The sequence below is a fragment of the Epinephelus moara genome, chromosome 6 (assembly GCF_006386435.1).
Source record: "Epinephelus moara isolate mb chromosome 6, YSFRI_EMoa_1.0, whole genome shotgun sequence".
NCBI classification, from domain to species: domain Eukaryota; kingdom Metazoa; phylum Chordata; class Actinopteri; order Perciformes; family Serranidae; genus Epinephelus; species Epinephelus moara.
The window spans coordinates 36,071,827-36,086,353 of NC_065511.1; the positions used below are offsets into that span (position 1 = coordinate 36,071,827).

At 43.0% G+C, this 14,527-nt stretch overlaps 1 protein-coding gene across 1 annotated transcript in view; it reads right to left on the reverse strand.

The window, feature by feature from the left end:
- sv2a (synaptic vesicle glycoprotein 2A) overlaps positions 1 to 14,527 on the reverse strand; it is an 83,235-nt gene that overhangs the window by 28,883 nt on the left and 39,825 nt on the right. Inside the window, exon 3 of the mRNA XM_050046289.1 lies at positions 373 to 553. Coding sequence (XP_049902246.1) covers positions 373 to 553 — 181 coding nt within the window. The remainder of the gene's footprint in view (positions 1 to 372; positions 554 to 14,527) is intronic.

Genomic DNA, 14,527 nt, shown 5'->3' on the forward strand with positions numbered 1-14,527 from the left:
AGGAGCATGACAGTGGCTGCATTTACATGCCTTTACACCCAACTTCAAGCAAACGGTTAGTTCAGGCTCATTGTGTGGAGGTTGTTGACTCAAGTAAATGAAATTACTTCCCTAAGTAAAACAGTCTGAAGGAAATAGGAACCATTGAGAAGCACATTGCACACGTTGTTGAAAAATAGCTCCTGAACTGCAGAAAACCTCTCAGACATCCAAGAATCTGAGGGTGGATTTCCTCAAACAGCAGCGAGAACTGTATTTTTATCTGTTCTCTGACACGTGGCGTTGCTCTGCTTGTCAAGTCAACTGATGTGCCACCGTGGTCGTGACTGTCTCACTTCCACCTCTGCCTGTGTGACTCATCTGTCTACCTACCCGACACCTGAGGCCAGGCGGCAGAAGAGGAAGGAGACGTAGCCCTGGACAAAGGACGAGAAGAAGGCAAACACGCTGTTGATGGAGAGGGAGATGAGGAGGGTCTGCCGCCGGCCGATCCGATCTGCCAGGCCGCCCCACACAAAGGCCCCGACCATCATCCCCAGGTACACGATCAGACCTGGAGGGAGGAGGGAGGAAGAGGGAAGCAAAGCCATGGAAGACAGAGAGGAGGAGTTGGTGGATAAAAGAGAGGAGAGAGTAATGTCAGGGGAATGTGAGGGGGCGAGATAATGAGGATGAAGAGACAAAGGGCATGATAATGAGTTATTATTCATCAGTAAACTCATTGATATTACTTCCAGCCCTCTCTTCCGCTCTCATTAGATTTCCAATGTCCGGTAAATCAGCTCATTTGGCCGACTTATTAGAATGACTGAAGTATTTTGCATAAAGCACCAAAGAGAGTACAGCAGAATCATCTGAACCATACACACAGCTCACAATAATTACAATAATAATAATAATAATGTTTTTATATTGCCCTTTTTTCACAAAGTTACACAAGAAAAAAAAACATGGCAGACCAGAAATATGTTGACGAAATTAAAGGAAAAGAAGTTTGGTCCATAAAGTCGTCCCAGATTATTTAAAATGAGCCTGGGTGGTTTCAGATTTCGTTTCATCTCCTTTGTGTGGTTGTAAATGGGCAGAAAAGTTCATGTGTGCTTCAGCCACATCATCGAGAGCTTTAACCCTTTGAAACCTGGAGCGACGTCACTTTTCTTGTGCTACTTTCGGGCGCCTTTCACAAGTATTTAAACCCTTGGAACCTGAGCTAATTGCTGTGATTTCTTTTACAAACATGGGAAAAGGCAATGAGAAACTTGGTAAGACATGTCCCACAAATTGAAAAATACATAAATAATAATAATAAAATAAAAAAAATTAGAATATTATTCTTAAAAAAATAGAGGAAAATTCTTTTAAAATTATTATTATTGTTATTATTATTATTACATTTAAAATCATTAAGATTAGCTCCGAGACATGAGTGTTTTTCAGGGACTTGTCCCTTTTTTTCCTGTGCGGATAGTGCTACAAAAAGCAGATATCACTGAATTCTGGATAGAGCCCCATAACTGCGTATTTTAAGGCAAAACATGATCCTTTCCATAACCATAACCAAATGTTATGTTAACCACGCTGTTGTTGAAAGTTACAACTACATACTAACTTGCAAATGTAACATATCCCTGGTTTGCAGAAACATACAATACCAATATTTTTTTTAGGCGATTGGGTTGTGTTTTTACATTTGTCTTTGTGTGTTGTTTAAAGAAATAAAATATAACATGTTATACAAGGTTCAAGGTTCAAGGTGACTTTATTGGTACTCGTAGGTAGATTTGTTCTGCATATAGTGATGGGCAAAGCAGTTTTTTAGATGTTACTGAATCACAGGAATCAGTTAATTAAAAAGATTCGTTCAAAAGATTTGTTCACCGAACATCACCCTGACTGTGCTGCTGCATCTGCCCTGCACTGGTGAGTGTCATTACTGGCCAGCCTAACGTTTTAAGTTTGTTTATCTGGAAACTAACTCTGTTAAAACAATGGTGAGGTGTGTGATTGTGTTCATGTGGCTTGACTCCTGGCTACATTAGCCGTTAGCTTGGAGAAAACGGTCCCTATGAAAGTGTATCACTGAGAAGAAATGATTTGAATCACTCAGGGATCGGGGTCACGTCGTTCTCCGAGTGATTCGTTCACTGAGTGATTCGTCACGCGGTAGGCAGTCCCTCCCTGCACCCTGGCTGCCTAGCGACTCACAAATGATTCATCATTCACATGGACCGAATTGGCAGTTCCACTCCCAGCCTGCACGCTCGCTGCCCAGCTCAACTGAACTGAGAAATGAATGAATCAGTTCCGGAAGTGATTCAGTTCAGTACGTTCACTCAACAGATTCGTTCTTTTGAACGATTCGTTTGCGAATGACACAACACTATTCTGCAGCAGCAGGACAGGGCATCTAACATTACACACAGATATTTAAAACACAGGACAGATCCAGAGGAAAGTTAAAACAGCATAAAACACATACATGCTCGTTAGCGAGCTTGAGAGGCGTTGTTAAGGAGAATCATGGGCAGAGGCAGGCTAGCTGTGTCCATTAGCTTCCAGTCTTTATGCTAGCCCAAGCTAATCACCTGCTGGATGTCACTTCATGAATAGTGTAACAGCATGAGAGTGGTATCCTTCTTCTCATCTAACTCTCAGCATCAATACGCATATTTACCAACATATCAAACTACTTCTTTAACACAACAGTTAAAAGTAAACTCTAAACATCTTACAGCTTCTACTATGCTGCGGTCTTTTCTGCACCAAAAACATCCTTATGCCTCGAGTACCATCTCACTTGACACAGTGTAGACTGAACATCATGGAGAAATCTGTTCTCTCCCATGTCAGAGAGTCACTGCCGGAGAGCAGACAGGCTGATAACAGAAACAAACAGCACCGCTGTCAACCCGCTCTTGTGATTTCAGGTGCTACCATGATTCACATGCACTTATCCAAGCCAGCCTCTCTCTGTCTGTCTGTCTCCAGCTTCCTGAGACATGATGTTCCCACACACACAAACACACACACACACACACCGGTTGCTTGCTTGCAATCGCTGCCTTATTGACATCCTGTCAACAGTCTCCACGCTCCCTGAGCCTGCAGTGACACAAGTTATTGGTGCGATCGCTCTGAATGAACAAGGAGGAAAGGGCTGGTGTTCAGTCTGACCTTGACATCTGTGTCTAAATCTCAGTTTTCTGTATGTAAAAAAAAAAGGAATCTTACATTTATTTTTTTATTAAAAGGGCAAAGTGAACCTAGTGTGTCCAGTATGTTTCTATACTGAACCCTACAGCTTTGTCAAATACTCCACTCTGATTGGACAATCAACACAGTCACTGTTTCACAGCTAGACTTAATTGGAGTCAGTACATTGAGTTAATTTTTAGATCAATTTAACCCTTGTTAACTGACGACACCAGGCAAACAAACGTCTGAAAAACAACAACCACATCTCAATAGATTGAAATAGTTTTGTCAACTATTGTTTCAAAGGCCTCGAATTAACTGTCAAGCTTAATTGCTGATAGCTTGCTGATATTCAACCAACAGATCCCTGCCTATCCGGCGGTGGAGGTCCAGGTGCTGCACACACTGTGATGCCACACAGCTGGTTCAATATCAGCAAAGTTTCCCTTTATATTCATTGTCTTGTGTGGCGATCAGCAGTGATGTGGTGGTTCACTTTTACACTGTGATCTGTAGCCTATAGTTCGGCTTTAGCTTCTAACTGTCTTTGTCTTTTTAACCTGTTGTTGCTGCTGAGTCAGTTTGACATCCTGGATATATCCTTCAAACACAGACTGTAGACCCCTCTGTCTGCTTCTCTCTGGCTCCATGCTGACCATAACAAAGGGGTGGGGCTTAGTGAAAGGTCATTTCCCCATAAAGAGCACACAACTTGTGGAATCATTCAATATGGAAGTAATCCCTTGGATACAGGGGTGGATGAAAGCCATGTGGTACAGCCGAAAGCTTTGGAACAAGTGTGGACCTTAAGTTGAAAATATTTTGTCAACTGCTGCTGACTCAAGACAAGAAAAGACTTTCAGTTTAATCGTTAGTGTTTGTGTGGTGCTTTAGAGCTGATTGTCACTTTGATTTTATGGCAGGTTCATCATTAGGAATAACACTTAACTATCATCACTTTCCTGCCCTTCACTTTTAAATGGCCACTCAAACAGAATCAGTGGAATTTGTAGTTTTAAGGCAGTTTACTGCAATATGCGTCATTCTGCATGTCACAGCCTATTTGGTCTTAATGACCAGCTTGCTGCCATTTACCACAAAGTGCAAACAATCAAGGAGGCAAGCAGCAGTAATGACGCCACAACTTGTTTCTCCACTCGACGGGAATCACAGCGCAACAGCTGATTGTGTTCGCTGCAAATGACATGAAATCAGCCCTGGCTTTATGTTGCTAAATGGTGTGAATGAACCCATCATGGGGTCGTTTATTTAGGCGAGAAAACAGGAGAGGACGCCTACATGGGCTTTAAACTGATCTGTTGCATCAGCTAAGATCATCCATCACACAGTCTAACAAGCTGACTGCTGGGATGATGAAGCCGGACGCAGATTTATGATACTGAGGGAGAAAAAGACAAATTTAGCTCTGAGGATGGATGTTCTTGACTTTGAATATCACGAAAAGGGGTTTCCTTTTATTTTGGATGAAAAGACCTTTGAAGGTAACAGAGTGTGTTTGACTCATCTGTCCTCCACCTGTCTGTCTGTATATTTCTGTGTAAACACTGCAGTGCTGAATTGGAGAAGAAGGTGACTTTCATTCCCTTCTTTGATTGATTGCAGGGGGTTCTTAGTGTGCATGTGTTAGCGTGTTTCAGGGATAGAAAGTGAGTGAGTAGTCCCACAGCTGCATCTGCATGTGTGTGCGCCTGTGATATTGTGTCAATATCCCCATGTTCGTTCTCATGTACTGTAAGTGTGCACTCCTACTTTGTCTCTGTGTGGGTGGCGTGTGCTTATCTGCACGCATTACACCCTGGCAGGGCAGAGAGATGGCTGCGAGCCGCTTCTCCTGACAATTCAGCTCATAGCAACAACAACGAGCCAGTGATGAGGACTGGGCTCAATAGCTGTCGCCGCAATGCAGCAGCATAGAGGTAGAAGAAGAGACAGACAGACGGACAGACAGCCACAGTGACCAGGATGGGCCACACAGTGAGTATATCTTCTCAACCCTCCATATAAGCTGCAGTCTGGGAGTTGGACTGCCTCGCTGACCTGCCGCCCTTTTCAGCACTCACTGTAACTGGATCACTATCTCTCTCTCTTTATCTCCCTCTGTCGTCACATTCGGCCGGCTCAGGCCTGTCAATGTGTGTGGCTCGTTAGCAGCTGCATTTGGCTCAAGGATAAATTATGTCCCAGTTTATCTCATTTATTCGAGGGGCAAAATAATTGATTGGGAGCTGAGGCAAAAAATTACACACACCTTGGAGTGTACGCTCGTTGGCAACTGCTCCTAACTGGTGTTTATAGAAAAAGACAAGATAGCTAACAAAGAGCCAAACACGGCCCTCTTTATGACCTTGTCCTCGTGGGTGTAATTAGGGGCAGTTATCGAGCAGACCCTCTGCAGCCTCTGATGTTATGTGTGGTGTCTGGTTCCTGGAGCCAGCACTGTGATAAAGTTCATTCTTTTAAGACAACAGAGGATGACCAGAGACTGTTTTATTCACCAGGAGATGAATTTAAGAGTGAAGCTTGACCAAAACCCAAATTATGATGTCATCAATAATATACAAAGGTAGCGCTGTTTGTGACAATGCAGTTCTGGCTATAAATAACAGCAATTACAGAGAAATTAAAGGTCCAGTGTGTAGGATTTAGGGGCATATATTGGGAGAAATGGAATATAATATATATCTTTGGTGTGTAATCACTTGAAAATAAAAACTGTGTTTAAGTTACCTTTGAATGAGTCATTTCTAACCATGTAAGGAGCGGGTTGTCATCTATGGAGATCACCATGTTCCACCACCGCTAATTTTGTAACATTAAATTGCTTTATTCAGTGTCTTTACTTGTTTAAATCATCAGGTCTGTTAGTCTTGGAGAGGAAGAGACCTCTGTGGATAATTCAGCTCCTGGTAAAAACCTCCTGAACATCTGGTTTCAGCTGCAATCCTCGCTGCTAGATGCCACTAAATCCTAGCCTGGTAAGACCATCCTGATGACTTGAGCGCAACATTCTGGTTCGCTCCCTGTATCAGTCTGGACTCTGTGCCGACCCAAACACTTTCCAGAAATTAAAATCCAGTCAGAGCCAATCAGGGATCCTACTGTAGTTGACAACATAAGCAGTTAATCAGGGCTTGCGTTGTAGTTGATGATGGAAAATGCAGGGCACCACTTGCAGAACAGTGATGGTGGATCCTGAAGCAACAAGCGCTAACTCTAATGTTAGTAGAGTAAACAGAAATAAGTGAGAAGTCAAAAGTATGCACTCATCGTTCTTCCGACTGGATTTGGCAAAAGCTTGATTTATGCACTGCCCCGTTTGGTAATGACTTCAATGTTCCCGTGCTTGTTATGCTGATTGGCTGAAGGAGTTTGTCTGTCAAGGTGAGTATTCCCGCCCACTGAACGTGTTTGGGGCGGCAGCAAATCCAGACTGATACAGAGAGTTGAGCTCACGTCATCAGGATGGTCTCACCAGGCGAACTAAATCCCCCTAAATCTTACAAACTGGACCTTTAAGTGATGAATTCCTGAGTGTGTGAGTTCATCTTTCTTTTCATGAAGCAGCTTGACAGAATGTTACAAAGCTTATCTCAAAAGAAAAGGCACAAGAAAAGTATATATATTTTTCACAAATGTCCTATACAGGCATATAATTGGCTCTCTTAATACCATATTTGTACCTAATGATTCACTATGAAAGGTACAAAGCAGTTTCTGAGAAACTAATTTGTACCAACTCAGCCTGAACTGAAGATAAAGTCACTTAAAGGGATACTTTGCCGATTTTCAACCAGGTCTGTGTGTTCTTAACACCGCTCATCTCTACACACTCCCCACACTAGAGCTTAGATTCTCTGCCCGAGCCCAACCCGGATGGGCCATAATTTCCCGCCACTATCCTCGGGCTCGGGCGGGTCGGGCTCCACTGGTGCCACTGGCCGCACACATGTGAGCTGTCAACGGTGACAACGTGTGTGTCGGCTTCATCAAGTGTACCAAGTGCAGCGCGATGCTGGTATATGACAGCAAAAAGACGGGGACCTCATACTTAAGAGGCACATGATGAAGACTTGCCATGGAAAGAAAGACAAGAATCAGCCTTCAATGTCCATGTTCATATCCTTAAAAAAAATGATGGGTTTAAACCAGGCTCGGCCTCATAATTACAGTTAGAGGGACGGGCTGGGCTGGGCTAGGGACAGAACATGCACGGGCTTGAGTGGGGTCAGGCTGGATTTTTTGGGCCCGATCTAAGCTCTACCCCACACTGCGGTGAGACACACAAAATTCAGAGCGTATGAGTTGTCTGGATTCAACATGGAGGTGGCAGGGCCGACGGCTGACAGCTAGCGGTGCTAACTCCATAAACAGCACTGAACAACAGCAGCAATGCTAACAGAGCTAACAGTGTTTACCAGGAGGTAACTGGAGGGTGGGCACTAACCGCTGTATGGGTGCAGTGCAAAGCTGCAGCGATGAGCTAGCCAATGAGGGAACACTTATGTATAAACATGCACATACAGCCAGACTGGCTTACCACAACAAACCACAGAGAAGCTCAGATTAAAACACGCACTGAGGCAGCTTTACTTCATTCTCTGCTCCAGGAGACATAACTCCACCATATCTTTACATAGCAAATCTTGGTTTGCTGCTATATTAGTGCTCTGAACGTCCCACACAGAACCTTTACAGTGTCTATAATCAGTCATTTTATATTAAAAATGGACAACGTGACCACTTGTATGTGAAGCAGGTTACTTGTAGTGATGAACTCATACTTAACTCTTCAGTTTCCCTCAACTCTCTAGAGCCTAACAGCATTTTGCAGCCCAGTGTTTGCTTCAATCTAAACCTCAGTAGACAGGTATGCTTTCTGCTCAGCTCCACACAGCAGACACAAGCCCCTTTTACACTGCCAGATTTTCGGCGAATGTTGGGCCGTTTTGCCGGCAAGCTGCGAGCGTTTAGACACACAGAACCGGATTGGCGAGTTGGTCTGAAGTGACTAATTTTCCACCTCGTAGGGTAGACACATTGGTGGAACCCTTTTAGTTTAAAAAGACCGAGGTGGCCTTCCGCAACGGGAGGGGCTGTTGATGACTTGTGGGAGGAGCTGTTGATGTGCGACCCACTGGCGGTGGATAAACAGGAAACAGCTGATAGCAGGAATTAGCGAGCAGCTAGTAGCAAGAGGGAAACACAAACCTGACAGACACTGTAAAGATGAGCAACTGGGGAGACAAGGAATTGCGCGCCCTCCTTGTCCTCGCAAATGAAGAGGCCATTAACCGTCAGATGACGGGGATGGTGAAGAAGCCACACGTTTCGTTACTTGTTCACGCCCCCCATTGCCCCGAAAAAGGCGCATTCTGTATAAACAAAAGTAGGTAGGCGGCATTTTGCTGCACTCCCCGATTTTGTTTTTATACTGCCAATGCTGAAAAAAGACTGATTGGGCTTTCCTGCTAATTTGCACAATACCTATTTAAAAAAGGGCTACTGACGTTCGCTACTAGCTGGTGAACATCATGGAGTATTTAGCAGCTAAAGAGCCAGGTGTCTCCCACAGGAGTTAGTGGAGATTGAGTTTAAGAGATTAAATATTAGAATTACTTTTGCCACATGTCTAGAAACACGACTCCACATAAACACTTATGTTGTTCAGTAACTGCTGGACGTATAAATAAGCAACTGTTTGCTAACAGCTGGACTACAGTACAACTCTTTGTACTCTAAAATATGTGCTGCTGTTTTCAGAGGGTACAGTACATCTGGTGTCTGTCTTGAAAACAGCAACAAGAAGACCATAACGAGGTTTAAGGGTGACAAATGACTTTTGCATTTTTAAACATCCAGTCAGTCAGCCAGCTGCCAACCAGTGATTCATGCTGTATTCATCTGAGATATGTATTCTTAACACCTTAGATATGTATTCTGTTTGGTTAATAATTCTCCTGTTGGTCGCTGCTTTTTAAGCTCCTGAGGTTTTCATCGTCCTTCAGTGCCTTCATTTGTCTCATATTTAACAGCTACTGCTTTCTTTTCCATTCTTTAATAATTCATATGATGTGCAAGGTCATAAAATACTGCAAAATATACCCTGACGCATAACGAGAGGTAATCAAAAAACAGAGCTGATCAGGATGAGGAGTGAAAGGAGGAGAGAGAGGCAGGAGTCTTGAGGCAGCTGAGCACCTCGTCACTCTGGAGAGGAAGTCGGGGGAGGGGAGGATGAAGAGCGAGGAAGAGAGAGTGGAAAAAAAAGAAGGAGGAGGAGAGGACAGTGGCCAGTCTGCACTGTGACAGAGCTCCCAAAGGCTGCAGGGTAGTGTGTGTGTTTGTGTGTGTGGTGTATGTGTGTCTGCATGAACATGGACAGAAAAAAGTGTGTGCCTCTGCAGGGTTGTGTGTCTGTGTACATGAGTGAGGGAGGGGGCAGGGCAGAGGGGGGGCACTATTAATAGCCGGTTTTCCCTTTCTGCCAGAGCGCACAGGGCTGTTTGAATGAGCCGGGGGCCGAGGCTCTTCGGCACCGGAGGAGAATGCAGTCCTTCATCAGTTGACTTGGCCAGTCAGCCATCACACTCCTCGCTGCTAACCACTGAGAGCTGAAAAAACATGATATAATGGTTTTTACAACAGCGGCCTCACGCTGTGCTGTGAATGCGGGTTTTCGATCCAAACAGCAGAAGCTGACTAACACGCCTCCAAAGGGTGGGAATAACTCGTGAAATAAGCTGCTTGGGTGAAGCTTTATTTGACACATGGATGTAAATGACACCCTCAATTCACCTTCAGTGGTGGTGCAACACTTCCTTTACTGTTTGGGCTCATTTTAAAGGAACAGTGTGTAAGATTTAGCAGGATTTTGTGACATCTAGTGGTGAGGACTGCAGATTGCAACCAGCTGAAAGTAATTATCCGCAGTAGTCTCTTCCTCACCAAAACAAATTAACCAGGTGATTTAAACCAGAGAATAAAGCACTTTCATATTACAAATCAGTTACTCTGACCTTGTTCGGCATGTTGGAGACCAGCTGCTAGCCCAGCACCTGCTTATGAGTGCTCACCTTTTTTCTTTACTAATTTATTATGTGCTTGCCTTATTTCTGATTCTGACATTTGAGAGGTTTTTACTGGGAGTCGAATTATCCCCAGAGGTCTCTTCCTCTCCAAAACAAACAGACCAGGTGATTAAAACCTGTAAAAACACTGAATAAACCAGTTTCATGTTATATATCAGTGTTTCACAGATGCTGAGACAGGCCGCTAGCCCAGCACCTGCAAATGTGTGCTCACCTTTTATCTTTAATAGCTCAAGATCCAGACTTTCAGGAGGTTTTTACCTGGAGCTGAATTATCCACAGATATCTCTGTCTCTCTAAAAACCAAGGGACCAAGTGATTTAAACAGGTAAAAACACCAAATAAAGCACTTTAACGTTACAAGTCAGTGATCTGACGCTGTTCAGCACACCCCAGATGGGCCGCTAGCCCAGTACCTGCTGATATATGCTCACCTTTTTCTCTGATAACTTAAGATCCAGACATTCAGGAGGTTTTTTATCAGGAACTGAATTATCCACAAAGGTCTCTTCTATTCCAAAACACAGAGATTACAAAATTCTGGGGAAATGGAAAACATTAAACTTTAAAGTCACATCTCTCTGTTTGCCGACTCTATTAAGACGTTATTGTCAACAGAATGAAAAAAAAAAAGACAAAACCATCTGTTGCCTGATAGCTTGCATATTCATTTTCAGATATAAGCTGATTACTAATATCTGAGCTTAATTGCTTTCTGACACTCCATCAAAAACAATGTCTTGACTTTCTTCTTAACAGCTTCCTCCACCAGTATCTCCCACACATGCCAATAAATCAAACAGACCCAGTAGTTCTCCCATCTCCTCCTCATCCCATCTGTCTACCTTCATCCTTTATCTCAGCTCTTGACGTTCATTAAAATGCCAAGGAGAAATTATGATACCTAAAGGTTTCTTTTAGCCTGAGGACTAACTGCGCAGTGGCTTTCCTAAGAAATTATGCATGTAGCCACAATGCACAGAGCAAAGATTATAGCTGCAATCATGGATGGATTACTAAACAGGCCTACGGGGCCCAGGCTCAGGGGCCTTGCCTTCAACTGTAAAATGTTGCTCAAATTAACATGTGCCAACAAGGTAGAGACATAGAAAGACCAAAAAGAGATGCAAAGGAACTGCAAAGAGACACAAAATTACTATGGAGAGAGGAAAAAATGAGCAAAGAAGACACAAAATGTATAATCAGAGATTCAAAACAACCACAACAGGACAAAAATGACCTCAATGGGACACACAATTACGACAAAATTACACAAAAAATGACCACACAAAACACAAATTAACCTACAGGAGACACAAAATGACTACCAAAGGCACAAAATGGCTCTAACGAGACACAATAACTACAAAAAAGAGACGACCTGGCTTTAAAAAGACACAACATAACTACAAAAAGACACAAAATGACATGAAAAATATACAAAGTGACCACAAAAAGATGCTAAATGATCTCAAAGAGACACAAAATAACTACAAAAAGACACTAACTGACCATAAAGAGCCACAAAATGACTACAAAAAGACACAAAATGGCTCTAAAGAGACACAAAATAACTACAAAAAGACACTAACTGACCTTAAAGAGACACAAAATGACTACATATGGCTCTAAAGAGACACAATGACTACAAAAAGAGACGACCTAGTCTTAAAAAGACACAAAATGACCACAAATAGACACAAAATGACCTCAAAGAGATACAAATGGCCACAAAAAAACACAAGTTGACCTCAAAGAGACACAAAATAACTACAAAGACACACTACCTGGCCTTAAAGACACAAAATGACTAGAAAAAGAAACAAAAAGACCTGAAAGAGACACAAATGGCCACAAAAAACACAAATTGACCTTGAAGAGACACAAAATAACTACAAAAAGACACTACCTGGCCTTAAAAAGACACAAAATGACTACAAAAAGACACAAAATGACCATAAAGAGACACAAGTGGCCACAAAAAGACAAAATGACCATAAAGAGACACAAATGGCCACAAAAAGACACTTACTGACCTTGAAGAGACATAAAATAACTACAAAAAGACACTAACTGACCTTAAAAAGACACAAAATGACTACAAAAAGACACAAAATGGCTCTAAAGAGACACACAATTACTGGTAAAAGACACTAACTGACCTTAAAGAGAAAAATGACTACAAAAAACATAAGTTGACCTCAGAGACATAAATAACTACAAAAAGACACTAACTGACCTTAAAAAGACACAAAATGACAACAAAAAGATAATAAATTACTTCAGAGACACAAAAATGACCTCAAAGAGACACAAATGGCCACAAAAAACACAAATTGACCTCAAAGAAACACAAAATGAGTATAAAGAGAAAAAACTACCAAAAAAGAGAGTGTGTCTTGCTCCTCTGAAAGAAAGGTGGAGGGGCCTTTTGCATATCTGTGCCCAGGGGCCCACTGTCTCATAATACACCCATGGCTGCAATCTCCTGAAGAGTCAAACAGAAATATGGCTGGAAATATCAAAATAATTCTGTGTGGTTGAGCTGTACTTTTTATATACCAGATATTTTCCCCTTCCTCACCAACACTGTCACAGCAGGCAGAGCACACTGAAGGCTCAACAGTGTGAGATAATCTTGACATTCAAAGTCCGCTCAGCCAGCGCTTTTCTAGAAACCTCCTTCCAGAGCCGCTGCATGTGACAAACCCCAGTTTCTCCTTCACATTACGGCAAACCGACCACGCTGCAGATGCAACCTCCGCAGCTTCACAAGGACAAATCAATGACAACCGCTCTGTGCTTCTCTCTGCTGCCTGTGAAAGTGTCTCCTCCCGCTCATCACGCAAAAACACTGCAGCACAGGCATCACTGCTGTCACTGCTGGGCTTGTCTTCTTTTAATTTCCCTAATTTCTGTGGTATAATAAAGAACAAATCTTAGCAAATAAAAAATGCCAGGAGAGAGCATAAGAGAATTTCTGGATGGAAGTGTTTTTGTCTAACTAGCAGTGACACATGTGCCTCTGAATCCTTCTCTTTATGTGTACATCTGAACGCTCTCTGCTGGCAGGGATTTAATATTCTGCAGGCGATTACCCCTCACACATTCTCTGTCACACACTGCACACACAATACATGATTCCACCACAGTGCATCAGGTTAAAGTGGCTGACACTATATTTGCACCGTGTGGAGAGGAAGAGGGTGAGGGTGGGGGTTGGGGGAGAGGACACTAGGAATCATGGGATGCAGAGAGGCATGAGCAAAGGATGCTCTCTAGCATGAGTCAGGCGTGTTGCGTAACAGGGAGGGGGGAGGGAATCGGGCGCCGGTCGTGTCTCCCTACTGGCTCCCCCATGGCATGACACAAACCCAACCAGAGAGAGGGGAGGATGGGAGAGAAGTAACTGAGTATATTTACTTAAAAGTACAAATTTTTGGTAGTTTTACTTGAATATTTCCATTTTATTAGACTTCCTTATACTTTCACTGTGTTACACTACAGAAGGAAATACTTTACTTTTCAATTTTTACTTTATTTCCTTCCCTTATTTCTTGCTTCCTGAGCTGACTTTAATTGGAGAATTTTCCGCAGCACCATCACTGCTGCTGCTTTTGCTTTTATTTTGTCACCACTGAAATGAGCACAGTCGCACCCACATAACAAGTGTAACACACACCCACGTGCACATGCAAATTGTTATGGATGTGTGAGCAGACAGACACACTCACATTCACACACGTAGGCTGGTCACTGTACATGTTGGCTCTGCAATCCATACCTTGTGCTGTGCAAGGACCACCGGGAATATCACACAACCCAGTAACCAATTAAAAGCATGGATGGCTGCCAAATGTAGCCGTGTGTGTGTACACACTCCAGTTTTCCCTTATAGAGAAACTGCACAGTATTATCACAGAACGCTCACACTCCCAGCTCATCAAATACAGCAGCTTGGTCAGTTGCTCTATTAAACTATGAGGCTGCACATGGTGGGAGTGATTATGACGGGAGCAAAGGAGGAAGTCAGGTGATGGAGTATAAAGAGTGACAATGTCTGCATATGGAGGAAGTCGGGATGGATGGATGGGTCAAACACACACATAAGTTGACTTAGGCTATGTACTGCACTTAGGAATCTTGAGATTGGCTGCAGAAGCAACATGAATGGTGCTTTGGAGCCACGGACCGTTACAGCAGCTTAGTGTGTAAGCTCTGTA